Source organism: Triturus cristatus, chromosome 4_1 (assembly GCF_964204655.1).
Source record: "Triturus cristatus chromosome 4_1, aTriCri1.1, whole genome shotgun sequence".
NCBI lineage: Eukaryota > Metazoa > Chordata > Amphibia > Caudata > Salamandridae > Triturus > Triturus cristatus.
The window spans coordinates 393,130,274-393,142,588 of NC_140585.1; the positions used below are offsets into that span (position 1 = coordinate 393,130,274).

The window sequence follows — 12,315 nt, forward strand, 5'->3', positions numbered from 1 at the left end:
TTTTTACGAATTTTAGATTATAACACACTTTTGCAAGGCATTAAAAATATACTAGGTATGGTGTTCCCACTTGTATTACATGTGGTAGATTATTACTTGTAATGGATAAGACTAGGCAGGTACTGTTTTTCATCAGATGGAACCTCGCAGGAAACTTTTCATAGCCTTGTCTATTGCAAGTCAGCCAGTTATGGGAGATGGGGGTAATGGGGTAGTACATGCCGATCTCGGGCTGAAGTTTCACCCCAATCAACGGTTATTACGAGTTTGCTGGTCTGGGAAACAGGAAAAACTTGTTGGGACCCATTTACTGGACCCAGTACTGTATGTTTTCCTCAATTTCAGATCCATTTGTTCACATTGCAGGAGGTTAATGTGCACAATACATGTTGGCAAAATGTGTAATTAGTCAGGACCCAACTTGTAATGCGGATTAGTAAGGTGATTTTCTTCTGTTCAATGCAACACCTGAAAAAATTAAGTCAATCGATCAACTGAGAATGTTAGGTTTAGATTTAAAAAATGTTTCCCAGAGATTTCACTAATATATATATAGCACTCGTGCTAGCAGAATGTTCTTTTCATTTCAGCAGTTCAAGTCGTTAAAAAGACTCGTAACTCATCCAGCCCTATGTTGAATATTATCATGATATTTGTATCTTTAAAAAAAAATCTTTTTGCAGGAGGTGATTGACGCCATTAGAATTCAGTGGTTGCAATAGATTTATTGTGCTGCGCTAGGTTTTTAATGTTCACACATTGACTTATTTTGCACAATGTTAGTTGTATTAAGCAGCTTCATTGTTTATTTGAGAAACTTACCATGATTGGCTCAGCAATTTGTATAGTATGTTTTCCATTTCTATGCATTAGGCATTATATATTATTTGCACATCATGGCGTCAGTCAGATTGACAAAGGCTTTTCTAGCCGAAGCGCGTCTCTCCTCCACATGTTGGGTCGTGAGGGGCCCTTTTATTTAAAAAGAAGACGTATCCACACAATCTTTGTGTACGTGCCTTTTTCCTGTGGGAGTAAGGATTGTGTGTGTGTGTGTGTGTGTGTGTGTATGTGTATGTATATGTGTGTATATATATATATATATATTTATAGAGAGAGAGATAAATGTATGCATGTGTATACATATATATGTGTGTGTGTGTTCAAACATACTTTCGGGGATTATTGATGTGTAAAGGAACTGGGAATGTGAAAGAGGCATGAAAGTGTGAACTAGTGTTAATTCTTAGGCAGTGTCACATGACCATTCCAGGCTGACCAGATACAAAGAATCCCTGGCCCCTGTCTTGGCACCCTATAAGTAGCCATAAGCAATGACCAAGCCAAGCTTCAGGGGCATCAAGAGAGAGCAGGCACTTTCTCTGTGGGATTCATGGGTTTCTAATGTTACTATATATTTATGTGGCGACAGGAGGCTACAGAAAGAAGAGGTCCATTTTACCATTTAATTTGCCTTGCTTTTTTAAATCCACCTTGGCTTGCATGGCCCATTGCCAATGCCCCTAGAAATACAACCAGGGTTTGAAGAGAGGCGCAAAGCTTGTCGCATTCAGTGTGCATGTCAGTCAGAGCGTTATTTGTGCTGGTGGTTGCAGGCAGCGGGCCTCCATTTTTGGGGGGTTCGGGGCATAGATTTCATCCTCAGACCCAAAGTGAAAGAGAGAGGAGAGAGGTATATGACAACAGTAACAAAGGGAGACAGGATGACAAAGAACCTGAAAGAGTGGGATAAATGGATAAGAAGCAGAGTGTACTGGGAAAAAAGAGCGTGTGGTGGAATCCCCTGTAGACAGTCTTTGTATTCACAAACTCCAATTTTCAGCACGGCTTGTGTGTTACTCCTGAGCAATGCTTTGGGTCCTTGCGCTATTTATTTGTTTATATTGTTTATTGATTACTAAAAAAATACTGCCCATTCTTCAATTCCGAGCAGTGGGCAGTGCACGTGACTCCTTCAGGCTCTAAATACCAGTTACAAGGATATTGCCCCCTCTGGCTGTGTCCCCTTAGTTGCAAAGAGCTCTAGTGTGGGGGAACAGGACACCGTGTATTCCTTCTTCTATGTTATTATTTAGGGATGTATCCTTTTATGACTCTTGTCATGAAACTGTACAAAAGTAAATTTCCCGATAATATCTGACCAATTCCAACTGAGGGTCCAGAATGGTTGCAAAATGTAATACAAAGCAAACACTAACAAAAATCACTACTAGAACATTACAAACGAGGCACAGGCAGGAAAGATATGCGGTATCCAGTACAACATCATAGTTTCTATGGCAACTATGAAAGAGATAGTCATATTGCTAAATGTCCTAAGATGCTATGAAAAATATAATACTGTGTACGGTGCCTCTATTTGTGTCCAAAATGATGTTTTCGATTGCATTCCTTCAACTGCTTGTGTGCAATTAAGATCGTATCATGAAATCAAAATTTATTGAAATGTAGTCAAGAAAATGACCCTCATTTTGGCTACTTGTATTTTTCAGAATGCAAAACAATGTGCCTGGAGTTTGGGGGAGCTGCGCCCCGCGAGCAGCTTTGACGCGGCAGAGCGTGAAGGCAGTGACGCGGTGGGAAGGATGACGCAGTAGCGTAATGTCTTCATTCCACCACGTGACAGCAAGCAGTTGGGCTCAATAGAGCGTCTGACGTCACCTGGAAGGATGGACTTTGTTAGCAATATTTTACATTCCAGACTGTGGGAAATGCACTGTCTTGACTGCTGCCATGGACGATGGACGACTATCTGCCGCGCCGCGGAAGATGCTGGTCAAGACGCGGTTGGCAAGAGCATGAAGCTGTGGTGGACCACCTGTTTTGTCTCCCCCTTTGGAGCATTGTCGATAAGAGCCTAATTATGCCACTGTAATGAATATGACGTTTTCCGTGTTTTCTGAGGAGAGAGTCGGTCGCACTTTTACTACCAGTGTATGTTTTGTGTCGCCACATGGCTGCTGTCCCTTACACAGGGGCGGCACCAATTCTAGGGTGCCCACTCGCAAAGCTTCTTCCTGGCAGAATGTACACTTAAGCCAGAAACAAATCACAATCTATACCTGCATAATTGACAAAAGAAATAGCTGACAGATTGACATGCGAAAGTGTGTGAATATTTAGCACATCAGAACAGAATTGGCGCTGTAAAGTGGTTGCACCTGAAGAAAGAGTCTGAAATGACTGGAAAATGGCAAATGATGCAAATTAATTTACACCCATACAGTAGTAACTTCTGTGGCATTCACAAATGTTAAGGAATGCGCTTGCTACTCCCATCTAAGTACCAATTCGCACTTGAATTGGATCTGTCAAGTTCTTAGACATTGGGATAAACCTCACAGACCAATCTAGTATTAAGTAAATCTGGGTAGGAAGGGTGGTCATCAAAGAAAAAAAATAAAATGTGAAGTAAAAAATTAGCACCTTCGTAAATAACGGCTAATATTGACTATTCCACACACTAGCGTGCATAATCTACACATTGCAGTTATTACCCACATGTAAAGTTAAGAAAATGGGAGTACGCCTCCATTCAACATGAATATAATACACGTTTGTGAGTATATACTGCAGAGCATGCATTATGCACCAATGCAAGAGTCACATGGAGATGTATTTCATTATCCAGATGGTCAGTAAAATTTATGATACTTATAATGTAGTAATTTTCCCCTTAGTGTTGTGAATTAGCCCCTAAGTAGTTTTTGCTTGTCACTGGGAAACATATCAATGCCTTTATGAATCTACTTCCTGCTTAAGGTGTCATCATCAACAAATAGTCTGACCTTCCTATGACATTTCTTATGGCCTGGTCAATCAGACCTAAGCAATAACACAATGTGCATGACCGGTTAAAATAGATATTAGTAGACATGACTAGCCGATCAGACATTCTACATATCTGCATCGGCTGCTGGAAGCCAAACGGCCATGCTAAACTTTATGTCTCACTTTCCAGCATCAGTTAATTGCAGATATATTCAAACTGGGTAATGCCCTCTTCCATCAATTACACTTAAACAAGAAAACAACCAGAGTTTGAACGTGTTAAATATTGTACTGGACAGGAAGACAACCCTAAAATCTCCCAAAAATCAAGTCGTATGCATAGCTGATGCAGTCCTGGGTTTCGCAGTGCATTTTAGTGATTGCAGTTAGGCTGTTTCTGTTAAACAAATAAATGATTCCAGTACTGGAATGAAAGGAAACAAGCATCCCCAAGCTAGTAGGGCAGAGACTCGTGTGCAGCCTTAACACGTTAGAGCCAGACACAAGGAAGGGAGCGAATAGGAGTGAACACAGAAGGTTATCATTGTAGAGTAGTCCTTTATGCAGTAAAGAAAGGAATCAAGAGGAGAAGGAAGGATACACTCCAAAAATCCAACACTATTAGGTGATGGGTTTATACTCCACTGGAATGAGCTAAAACTAGATTGACAAAGTGTCTAGCTAATGGTTGAAAGAGGCAGGTCGAAGACATCTAATGGTTGGATCAAACCCAAAGCCCTATGTAAATTGTTAGCAGCAAGCTTGTTTGACAGCTGGGCAGTCAAAACCCAGAACTAAAAAGTGGCTGCTGCTCACATTCAATAATGGGGAAGTTGAGATATCGGAAACGAGAAGCTCAGTTCTAGCTTCTGTTGCAAAGGTTTTCTGTAGCGGGACTGCAAGGCTGTATCTGAGAGTGAAACCTTAGCGCGGGAACACTTTGTTAGAAGTAACCAGGCACTTTATTAATTACTTTATTATTATTTAAGGCTTACGGCATCTTGATTTGTAAACTAGTCATCTTCCAGTCTATTATTATTGCTGTTGTCACCATGGGCATAAAATAGAGGTGGTCAGTGATCTCATTTGCTGTCCCGGACGCGGCACTTGCTAGCCCCGATCTCCGGGATCATGAAGCCAATAGCATGAATAGAAAATGAATGCTGCCACTTTAATTTAGGACTCAGGGAGTGCTCTTCTTGTACAACTGGAGCTGCTCAGGATTAAATAAAAGGATATTGAAGGACTTTGGGAGGGATAAGGAATAATCCTTTTTACAAGAGATGCGGCGTAATCCCTGGGATATCAATAATGCTGGAGGGGGTCACATTGTCACTTCCACTACTTTAGATGTTTTGCTGAATCGACGTCCACGGTTACCTCAAAGTCTAAACCAACATTGAGCACGAGGTACATATAAGCTTACAGAGCTTTATAATCTTGCCATAATATTTATAATCAAGCCCTCCCACCTGAGGGTTTCAAATGGATAACTTCCATCCCAGGCAGCCAATTGGCCACAAGCTTCCAAGGGACGCAATTGTCTGCCAAGCTTCCCCGGCTGCCTCTCTGATCAATTATTTCTGTAATGGGTTAGTTGCCTTTCCCAACCATTGTGACAACAAAACATTGTTTGTACATTATAAAAGCACAATGTGATTTAGAAGTTGACCTTTTTTACTTACTGCCTGTATGTTTAATCCGAAAGCAGGCTCAAAGAATTCTGGAGAGTTCCAACCTGAACTCATTATTTCAAAGCCATGTTAAGTCAGGAGAAGCAAAGCAGGGAATCAAAGGGCAGCCGTACTTACTTCGAAGGGATTATTCGAGGCATTGAAAATGAATTAATTGCAAGTGGGTTGAATGAATACCAAATGACTTCACAATGGTTGGGGACAGCAAGAACCGAGCAGTCGTTCCTTCACTCTCTCCCAGTTGGAAAGCTGTCACGCGGAGCACATTCTGCTCTGTTCAGATTAGAAAGGCCAAGGGGATTTTGACATTAAAATAGGTTATACTGGCAGCATTTTAATTATTACTCTAATGATTTTTGTCATCCATTTGAAAGTCACCAGTACGAGCCATTAAAGAGCTAACAATGCTAGTTACAGCTTCCACTCAAATTGCTTCATGGTAGAGTGATCCAAGACAAAAGGTGGCCCAGAGGGAATTGAGCTGTGCAGTGCTGCTTTGCTTCCTTTGTTCTGTGATCTAGAGTTATTTTTAAACTGAAAGATGTAATAATCAAAACTGAGGCAAAAGTGCATTTGTCAGCTCCTCATGTAGGACACCGAGTAGGTCTGCGGCACAGGGAGGCGTATTTCAGGGGCAAGCTGTGCAAGAAGTGCACATGAAATGCACTGGGTGGCAGGATCTACAGCTCACAAATTCAGAAGCCACTGTGCCATTTACAGCTCTTCAGTGTAAATCTGCTCTGATGTGCCAGCTCCAGTGCAGCGAGTACTGTGGCACCAGACGTGTTTGCAGATGGCCTTACGTCTAATCAGATAAATGCCACTTGATTGTGCTTCGGCATTCAACAGTTTATTTGCCAGTTGGACTGCTCACTTTCAATGCAGGTGAAGCCTTCCCTTCTGGGACCTCTTTCACTGCACTGCACTGCGTAGTATGCTCAGTGGCAGCTGGCATGAACGGGGTAAGAGGGGAGGACGCACGCTCAAACAAAATAAAAATAAATAGAACGGGTGATTGCAAATACAAACTTAAAATACAAGAAAACACTTACATGACAACAGGACCTCCTGCTCTGGACCTCATCTCATGGCAGTCCGGCCACCAGGAAACTAACTTGACCAATCAGGGCACTGCTCTCACCAGCATGAGAGCAGCGCCCTTATTGGAGGGAGCTGCCTCACTCGGCACTCCACTGCACTCGGGAGGACTGCACTTACTGTAATCCAGCTGTCTTAAGGCAGCTGGGTTGGAGGTTTCAAAGTGTGCATGTCTTGCTGGTCGTCGCAGGAGAGCCAGCCAAAAAGACATGCACACTTTGAAAAGTACACATACAACCCACCCTCCTCCCAGTCCGTGCTACTGTCATTCAGCAGTGGGCCCACCCCACCCTGACGCTTGCCCAGGACAGGAGGATGTCAGAATGAAAAATAATGCTGAATTACCATTTTATTTTTTGTCTCGGGGGCAATTAAGTGGGGCGACGCTCCTCCTCTCCAATTGAGAAACTGCCTCAATGGAGGAGCCACCCCTGTATATACTGCTAGAGCAATTCTTAATTTAAGCCAGGTGTGCCACCCAGCACTAATGTTTGGGCACCCACACTTCTTTTTCCTCTTCAGACATTTCCTGAGATGAAAATACACAAAGCGGAAAGCAGAAGAAAGAGAAAGATAGAAAATGCGCCACAAAGGGAGAAAGCGGGAACCCACAGGAGTGAGATAAAGAGGAGACGGTCTCTGTAGTGGGTTATAGAGGTCTGCGGTGGATTCAAGGCTCCGCTGCCTTGGCATGGGAAACAACTATTACAATGCATGATTTACAACATATGCTTTTACCCCGCATGCCATTACAAATAAATTACTTGTTGTAGGGGGGTATAAGGTGTTGGATTTAACTCGAACACCTTCCCTACTGTTGCACCGACTGGAGTTGGAATAGTAAATTATACTATTCCAAACTCCAGTGCACCGCCAACAGCAAGTCGTTTTAAAAACTTGCATTGTAATGGCATGCGGGATAAAAGCATGCGTTGTAACATCCAACAACCCCTTGGCATTCGTCGTGCTGACATTCTTTTACATATAAAGCACTGGGTAAGAGAAGAAAGCAGCTGATTCTGCTGCCTCTTTTTCCATCTTGCAGTGGAAGACTAATCTAGATGTTGGTGCTGTTTCTTCACAAGGGTATGCAAGGGCATTGCAGGATCATGCAAATTGAGTGTAGTCCTAATAGTGATAGGCGCAGATGCTTGAATATAATAGTGGTAAATTAGCACAATCAAAAGTGATGAGAATGACATGCTCATCCACTCTAGCAGGAACAAAATATTGCATGCATGGATTTGCAAAACTATTCTAGGAAAGAAATATGGACAGGGTCATAAATGCTCAAACATCCCAGGCACAGGATAACCACACCACCTCAAGCAGGGTGAATTTAATGTAGGCATGCAACACTGCTTTTATGTTCATAAAGATTTCATACAAAAGTGGGAGACTATTAGAAAAAATATTTATCCACACCATCATCACACCTTTTACCCACAGAGACCAGGAGAAGAGAGAGATTAAAGGAACACAAGTGCCTAGAGTTTCCAGAGACCTGCTGAGAGCCCATCAGACCAGAGAAACCACTGGACATACTAGCGAATTAAAGAAAAAATCCAATAAGAGGAAGAATTCAGCATGTCATAGGGAACTGGTAAGTATAAATCTTAGGGCTCATAATGCAGTCGTCTATGGGATCCTGGATTTCAGATTCAAAGCCTGGGCCGCCATGTCCAACCTTCCTATTCTAAGATTTTACAATCTACCGCAAATTGAAAGCATGAGAACACTTTCTACACACAGTCCTAGCACCACTCCAGCATTAGCATTTTAGGATTGAATTCACAGAGCGTGTTCTATACATAACTGTCCCTTACGCCTGACATACATGTAACTTACTTAAGAATTTCAAGGCGTTGGACACAGGGATTGAACAAAACTTTTTGAATTGGGTCCTATGTCACTTAACGTTGCAACAAATACACTGACTGTCCTCCTTTGCATAAGACGGCATTACCTGTCAAAATGCTAGCACTGAAAAATTGTATTAACACCAGTATTAAATGCTTAGTTTGGCGTTGAGCGTTCATGCTACACGTGCCCCCGCGTGTCCACTCACTGGCAACACCCGGTTTCCAAAGACCTGCTATTCACAAACGTTAGAATTTCTGTTCTTCACAATACACGCTGCATAACGACGGCAAGTAGTGTGTAGAAACGCCATGTTCTAAAATGTCCGGTCTCTCATGACATGCTAAGAACACCCTGGTGCATATTGCTTGTGTAATTTGAAATGGATGTGGCACGTGGGTCTCTTGCACAGCCAACCAGATTGTAAACCTCTATCCAGGCATATTTTGGTTTCACTGAAGGCATCTTATGCAGATGCAGGGAAGTCGAGTACGACTAGCTGTCTGCTCTTAATGACATGCTGTTCCTAATTTGCTGAATGCAGCGCTTTACATAGAGTCCATACTTAAAGGGATGCAATCAGGATTCTTAGATTACTTTCAAAACCTTCTCCTGAGGACCCTGATTGAGTGCTAAGTACTTTGTTTAGCCAGGCTTTGTCTGCCTCAGCATTCTAATTTCAATTGAAGGACCCATTGGGTTAAATATGTGCCTCCATCTAGTTCTCAGTGCAAACACAGCTCAACAACAATGCACAGCTTGGGGTGCAGATAGAGACATGAACCCCACAGAAGTGGCCCAGAGGAAGACCAGTTTGCTGTAAGGCTCTACTTAGGATCATTCTGGTGTTCTAAAACAAGGTAATGGACTCGATTAGCAAATGTTTTTCTGTTTGTCTCTGTGACTTACTCTTAGAGCATTCATTTTTAACTTACAGGTGTAAGTACCAAATGTAATTTTACAAAGACATTTTTGCAAAATCACAGGGTTTGTGACTACAGAATTGCTTTTTGCCATGTACTAAACCCTTTTTATAGTTGTAGAAGCATTCTAACTCACAAAATAAGTTTATCAACACATTCTAAATCACAGTTAGGGAGGGGAATTCATTTAAGTAACATTGCCTGCTTTAAAAAAAAAAAAGAAGTTTTCTTTTTGGCAATGCAAGCACAGGGACAATGATCTGCTAATATTCATTAGGCAGGTCCTTTTGCGACCTTCTGAAAATTGACATTTTGAGATGCCACCCATTAGTATATAGGTCATATTCCAAGATTAAAGACTGGTTGCAAAACGTTGGTGTGCAAAGTGCAACCACTTTTTGTGGCCACTCTTTTTGTGCAGTTGGCCCTAGATTATGCCTACACTTGGACAAAAGCTTTGAGTAATACACATCACATTTAGATAGTGACCAGAGGGAGTTTTGATGAACATGGTTGTCCAGCCAACAATTTTGAAAGCGGGTGATCATTTGGCTAAGCAAAAAATACATGGTTTATATGACATCTGTTCAGTTGCTGCCTGCAGATAATTATTAACCTTAGGTTTTTCATAGGGGCTAGCTGCTAGGTAAAGACTTTCTACTAGTGTGAATATTTTTTTAGTTTTTTTTTTTTTTAACTTGTAATGGGTATAAACCGACAGAAAAACAACTATTCTTATAGTGTTCTTCACGACACTAAACAAGTGTTCCCGATAAGAAATTGCAGTTCAGTAACAAAGGCCCAGGAAAAGATTCTGCATTTGGGACATTAATGGCACAAGCCACTCAAAGTTTCAGACCACCTCATCTTCACACCTGATCATATCCTAAAGTATAAACTTTCAGCAGCTCAAGGTTCTTGATATGTGAAAGGCTGACTTAAAGGTAATATCCTGCAAGGCTGAATCTGAAGATTGTTCAGACTTGTTCTGATTTTTTCCATCTGGCTAAAGCAGGGGTTTGCAAATGTAATACTGTGTCCATCATGTAGGCTTGTGAGGGTATGCCAGTCTTTATATAAAATATGTGTTTGAAACTCTATTTTTGGAGAACATTTATCTAAATGTTGCATTTCTGCCCCAGAGACAGATCAGCTTTTTATGGAATCGGGCATTTTCAATCTTTCACGACGAGTGTCATTTGGAAACTTAGAGCAAGAGTTACAGTGCCATTTCTTGAAGCCCAGAGGTGTGTCTGATGTTCAAGGTATAGACCTTCTCAGGTAAATTCTGTTACTGTTTTGTGCTGTGGGATGTCCTTCCAAGACAGTACCAACTATACCCACACTAGCCTAACACCGCCATATACCATGCCTATACCAATGGCTGAAATTCCCTCCACAGGAGCAATCAACCACAGGGATTTTTGTGACTCTCTGGGGTTTTCTGTGAAGATTAGCTTGAGTCCCTAATCACAAGCCTGGAGGTGTATGTCTTGGTATTACATAAGCATACGACTTCCAGTTACAATTTTAAGCAATCAATGAATAGTCGTTTGTTCAAAGCACAGGCATGATAAGTTACAATTCTCTAACAACGTATAACCCTTGAAGTTAAAAAACTAAGGTAAAGCGTGTACTGACCCACAAAGAGACAAACACTGAAGAACAGTTTAAAAAGACTACTGAAATCAAAGGAATGACAGACTAACAGAGAAGTGAGTAGCAGGAGCTTCAGAGAGGTGATGACAGCAGCCACAGACCCTCTCTCTTGAGTAGCATTTGGATCAGACTCCCTCTTAAGCATGTAAAGATTGTATACCACTAAGAGTAATTATATACTAATAAAAACAGATGATGACCTGCATTTATTGGTACATTTAATTTCTTTCGCCTTTTTTCATTTCACAGACAAGGGTTTGCTTTTCCTGCCCTTTGGTTTCACATATTTGTAATTGCTTGTATGCCATTCAATCCTTCTATGACAACAAAACACCTTCGTTTACAATAAGACAAAAGAAACTCACAAGTTTGAGGACTGGCTCTTAAGGCACTACTCCGCCATCTTTCGCCACAGCTGTTTGCGGCTACAACCTTGGAAAGGCTCTTTGTGACTAGAACCTTTAGAATTCAGTTGTGGTTATTGGCTAAATATGTTTGCTAATATTACGAATAAACAGTTGTTTAGAACATTTTATGCGGTTGATATTCAACATGTTTTAGGGTCTAAAACTGTACGGTCTCTTTTTTAAGCAAGTCGAGTGAAATGTCGATTTTACGCCAGTCGATGTGTAATTCAATAGGTTGCAGCTGTCCTGTGACTTGCTGGTCTGAGTCTAGCTGGAATCCTGTCCTATCTTTGCTGTGTTCTTTGACTTCATGTAATTAGTCATGTCGTCTCTCTGAAGTGACAGCCAGGAAAACCAAAAAAACGTGTTTTGCACTGCTTTTGTCTTTATACTATCGTTTTTATAAAGATTGTTGTTTAGGTTTCATGAGAGAGTGTACATGTGAAAATATCCTGGTAATAAAATTTACGTTAATGTTTCAAAACGGCCTGGTGGACTTCTTTCAAAATAATTGTATTTTTATCTTTACAGGGTGGTCCCAAAGACTTTACTAATATCAATTTCAATGGATTCATGTATTGGTTCTAAAAGTTCTAACGTCTCTTTCATCCTTTATTTTATGTCCACCATTTGCTGTATGTCAATACAATAAGTGAATATCCACAGAGATTTTGCGCTATATATGTCTAACATCTCTATATCACGCTAACAAACACAACACTGCTCTTCACTGAACAACATGCCATCACATTACACCCCGCCACACCATACCACATGTCAAGTTCCTTCTACTTTAAAATTCATCATTTGCCACACATCTCAACATCATACAACTAAACAGCACTTCACTACCCAACACCGAGAGCCGCGCATTCTTCTAAC

The 12,315-nt window shown here is 41.3% G+C and overlaps 1 protein-coding gene across 1 annotated transcript in view; it reads left to right on the forward strand.

Annotated features, from left to right (window-relative positions):
* The window catches only part of SHISAL1 (shisa like 1), a 607,509-nt gene extending 595,592 nt beyond the window's left edge, over nt 1-11,917 (forward strand). The window contains exon 5 of the mRNA XM_085652451.1: nt 2,514-11,917. Coding sequence (XP_085508577.1) covers nt 2,514 — 1 coding nt within the window. The 3' untranslated portion in view covers nt 2,515-11,917. The remainder of the gene's footprint in view (nt 1-2,513) is intronic.
* Nucleotides 11,918-12,315: the final 398 nt, after the last annotated feature.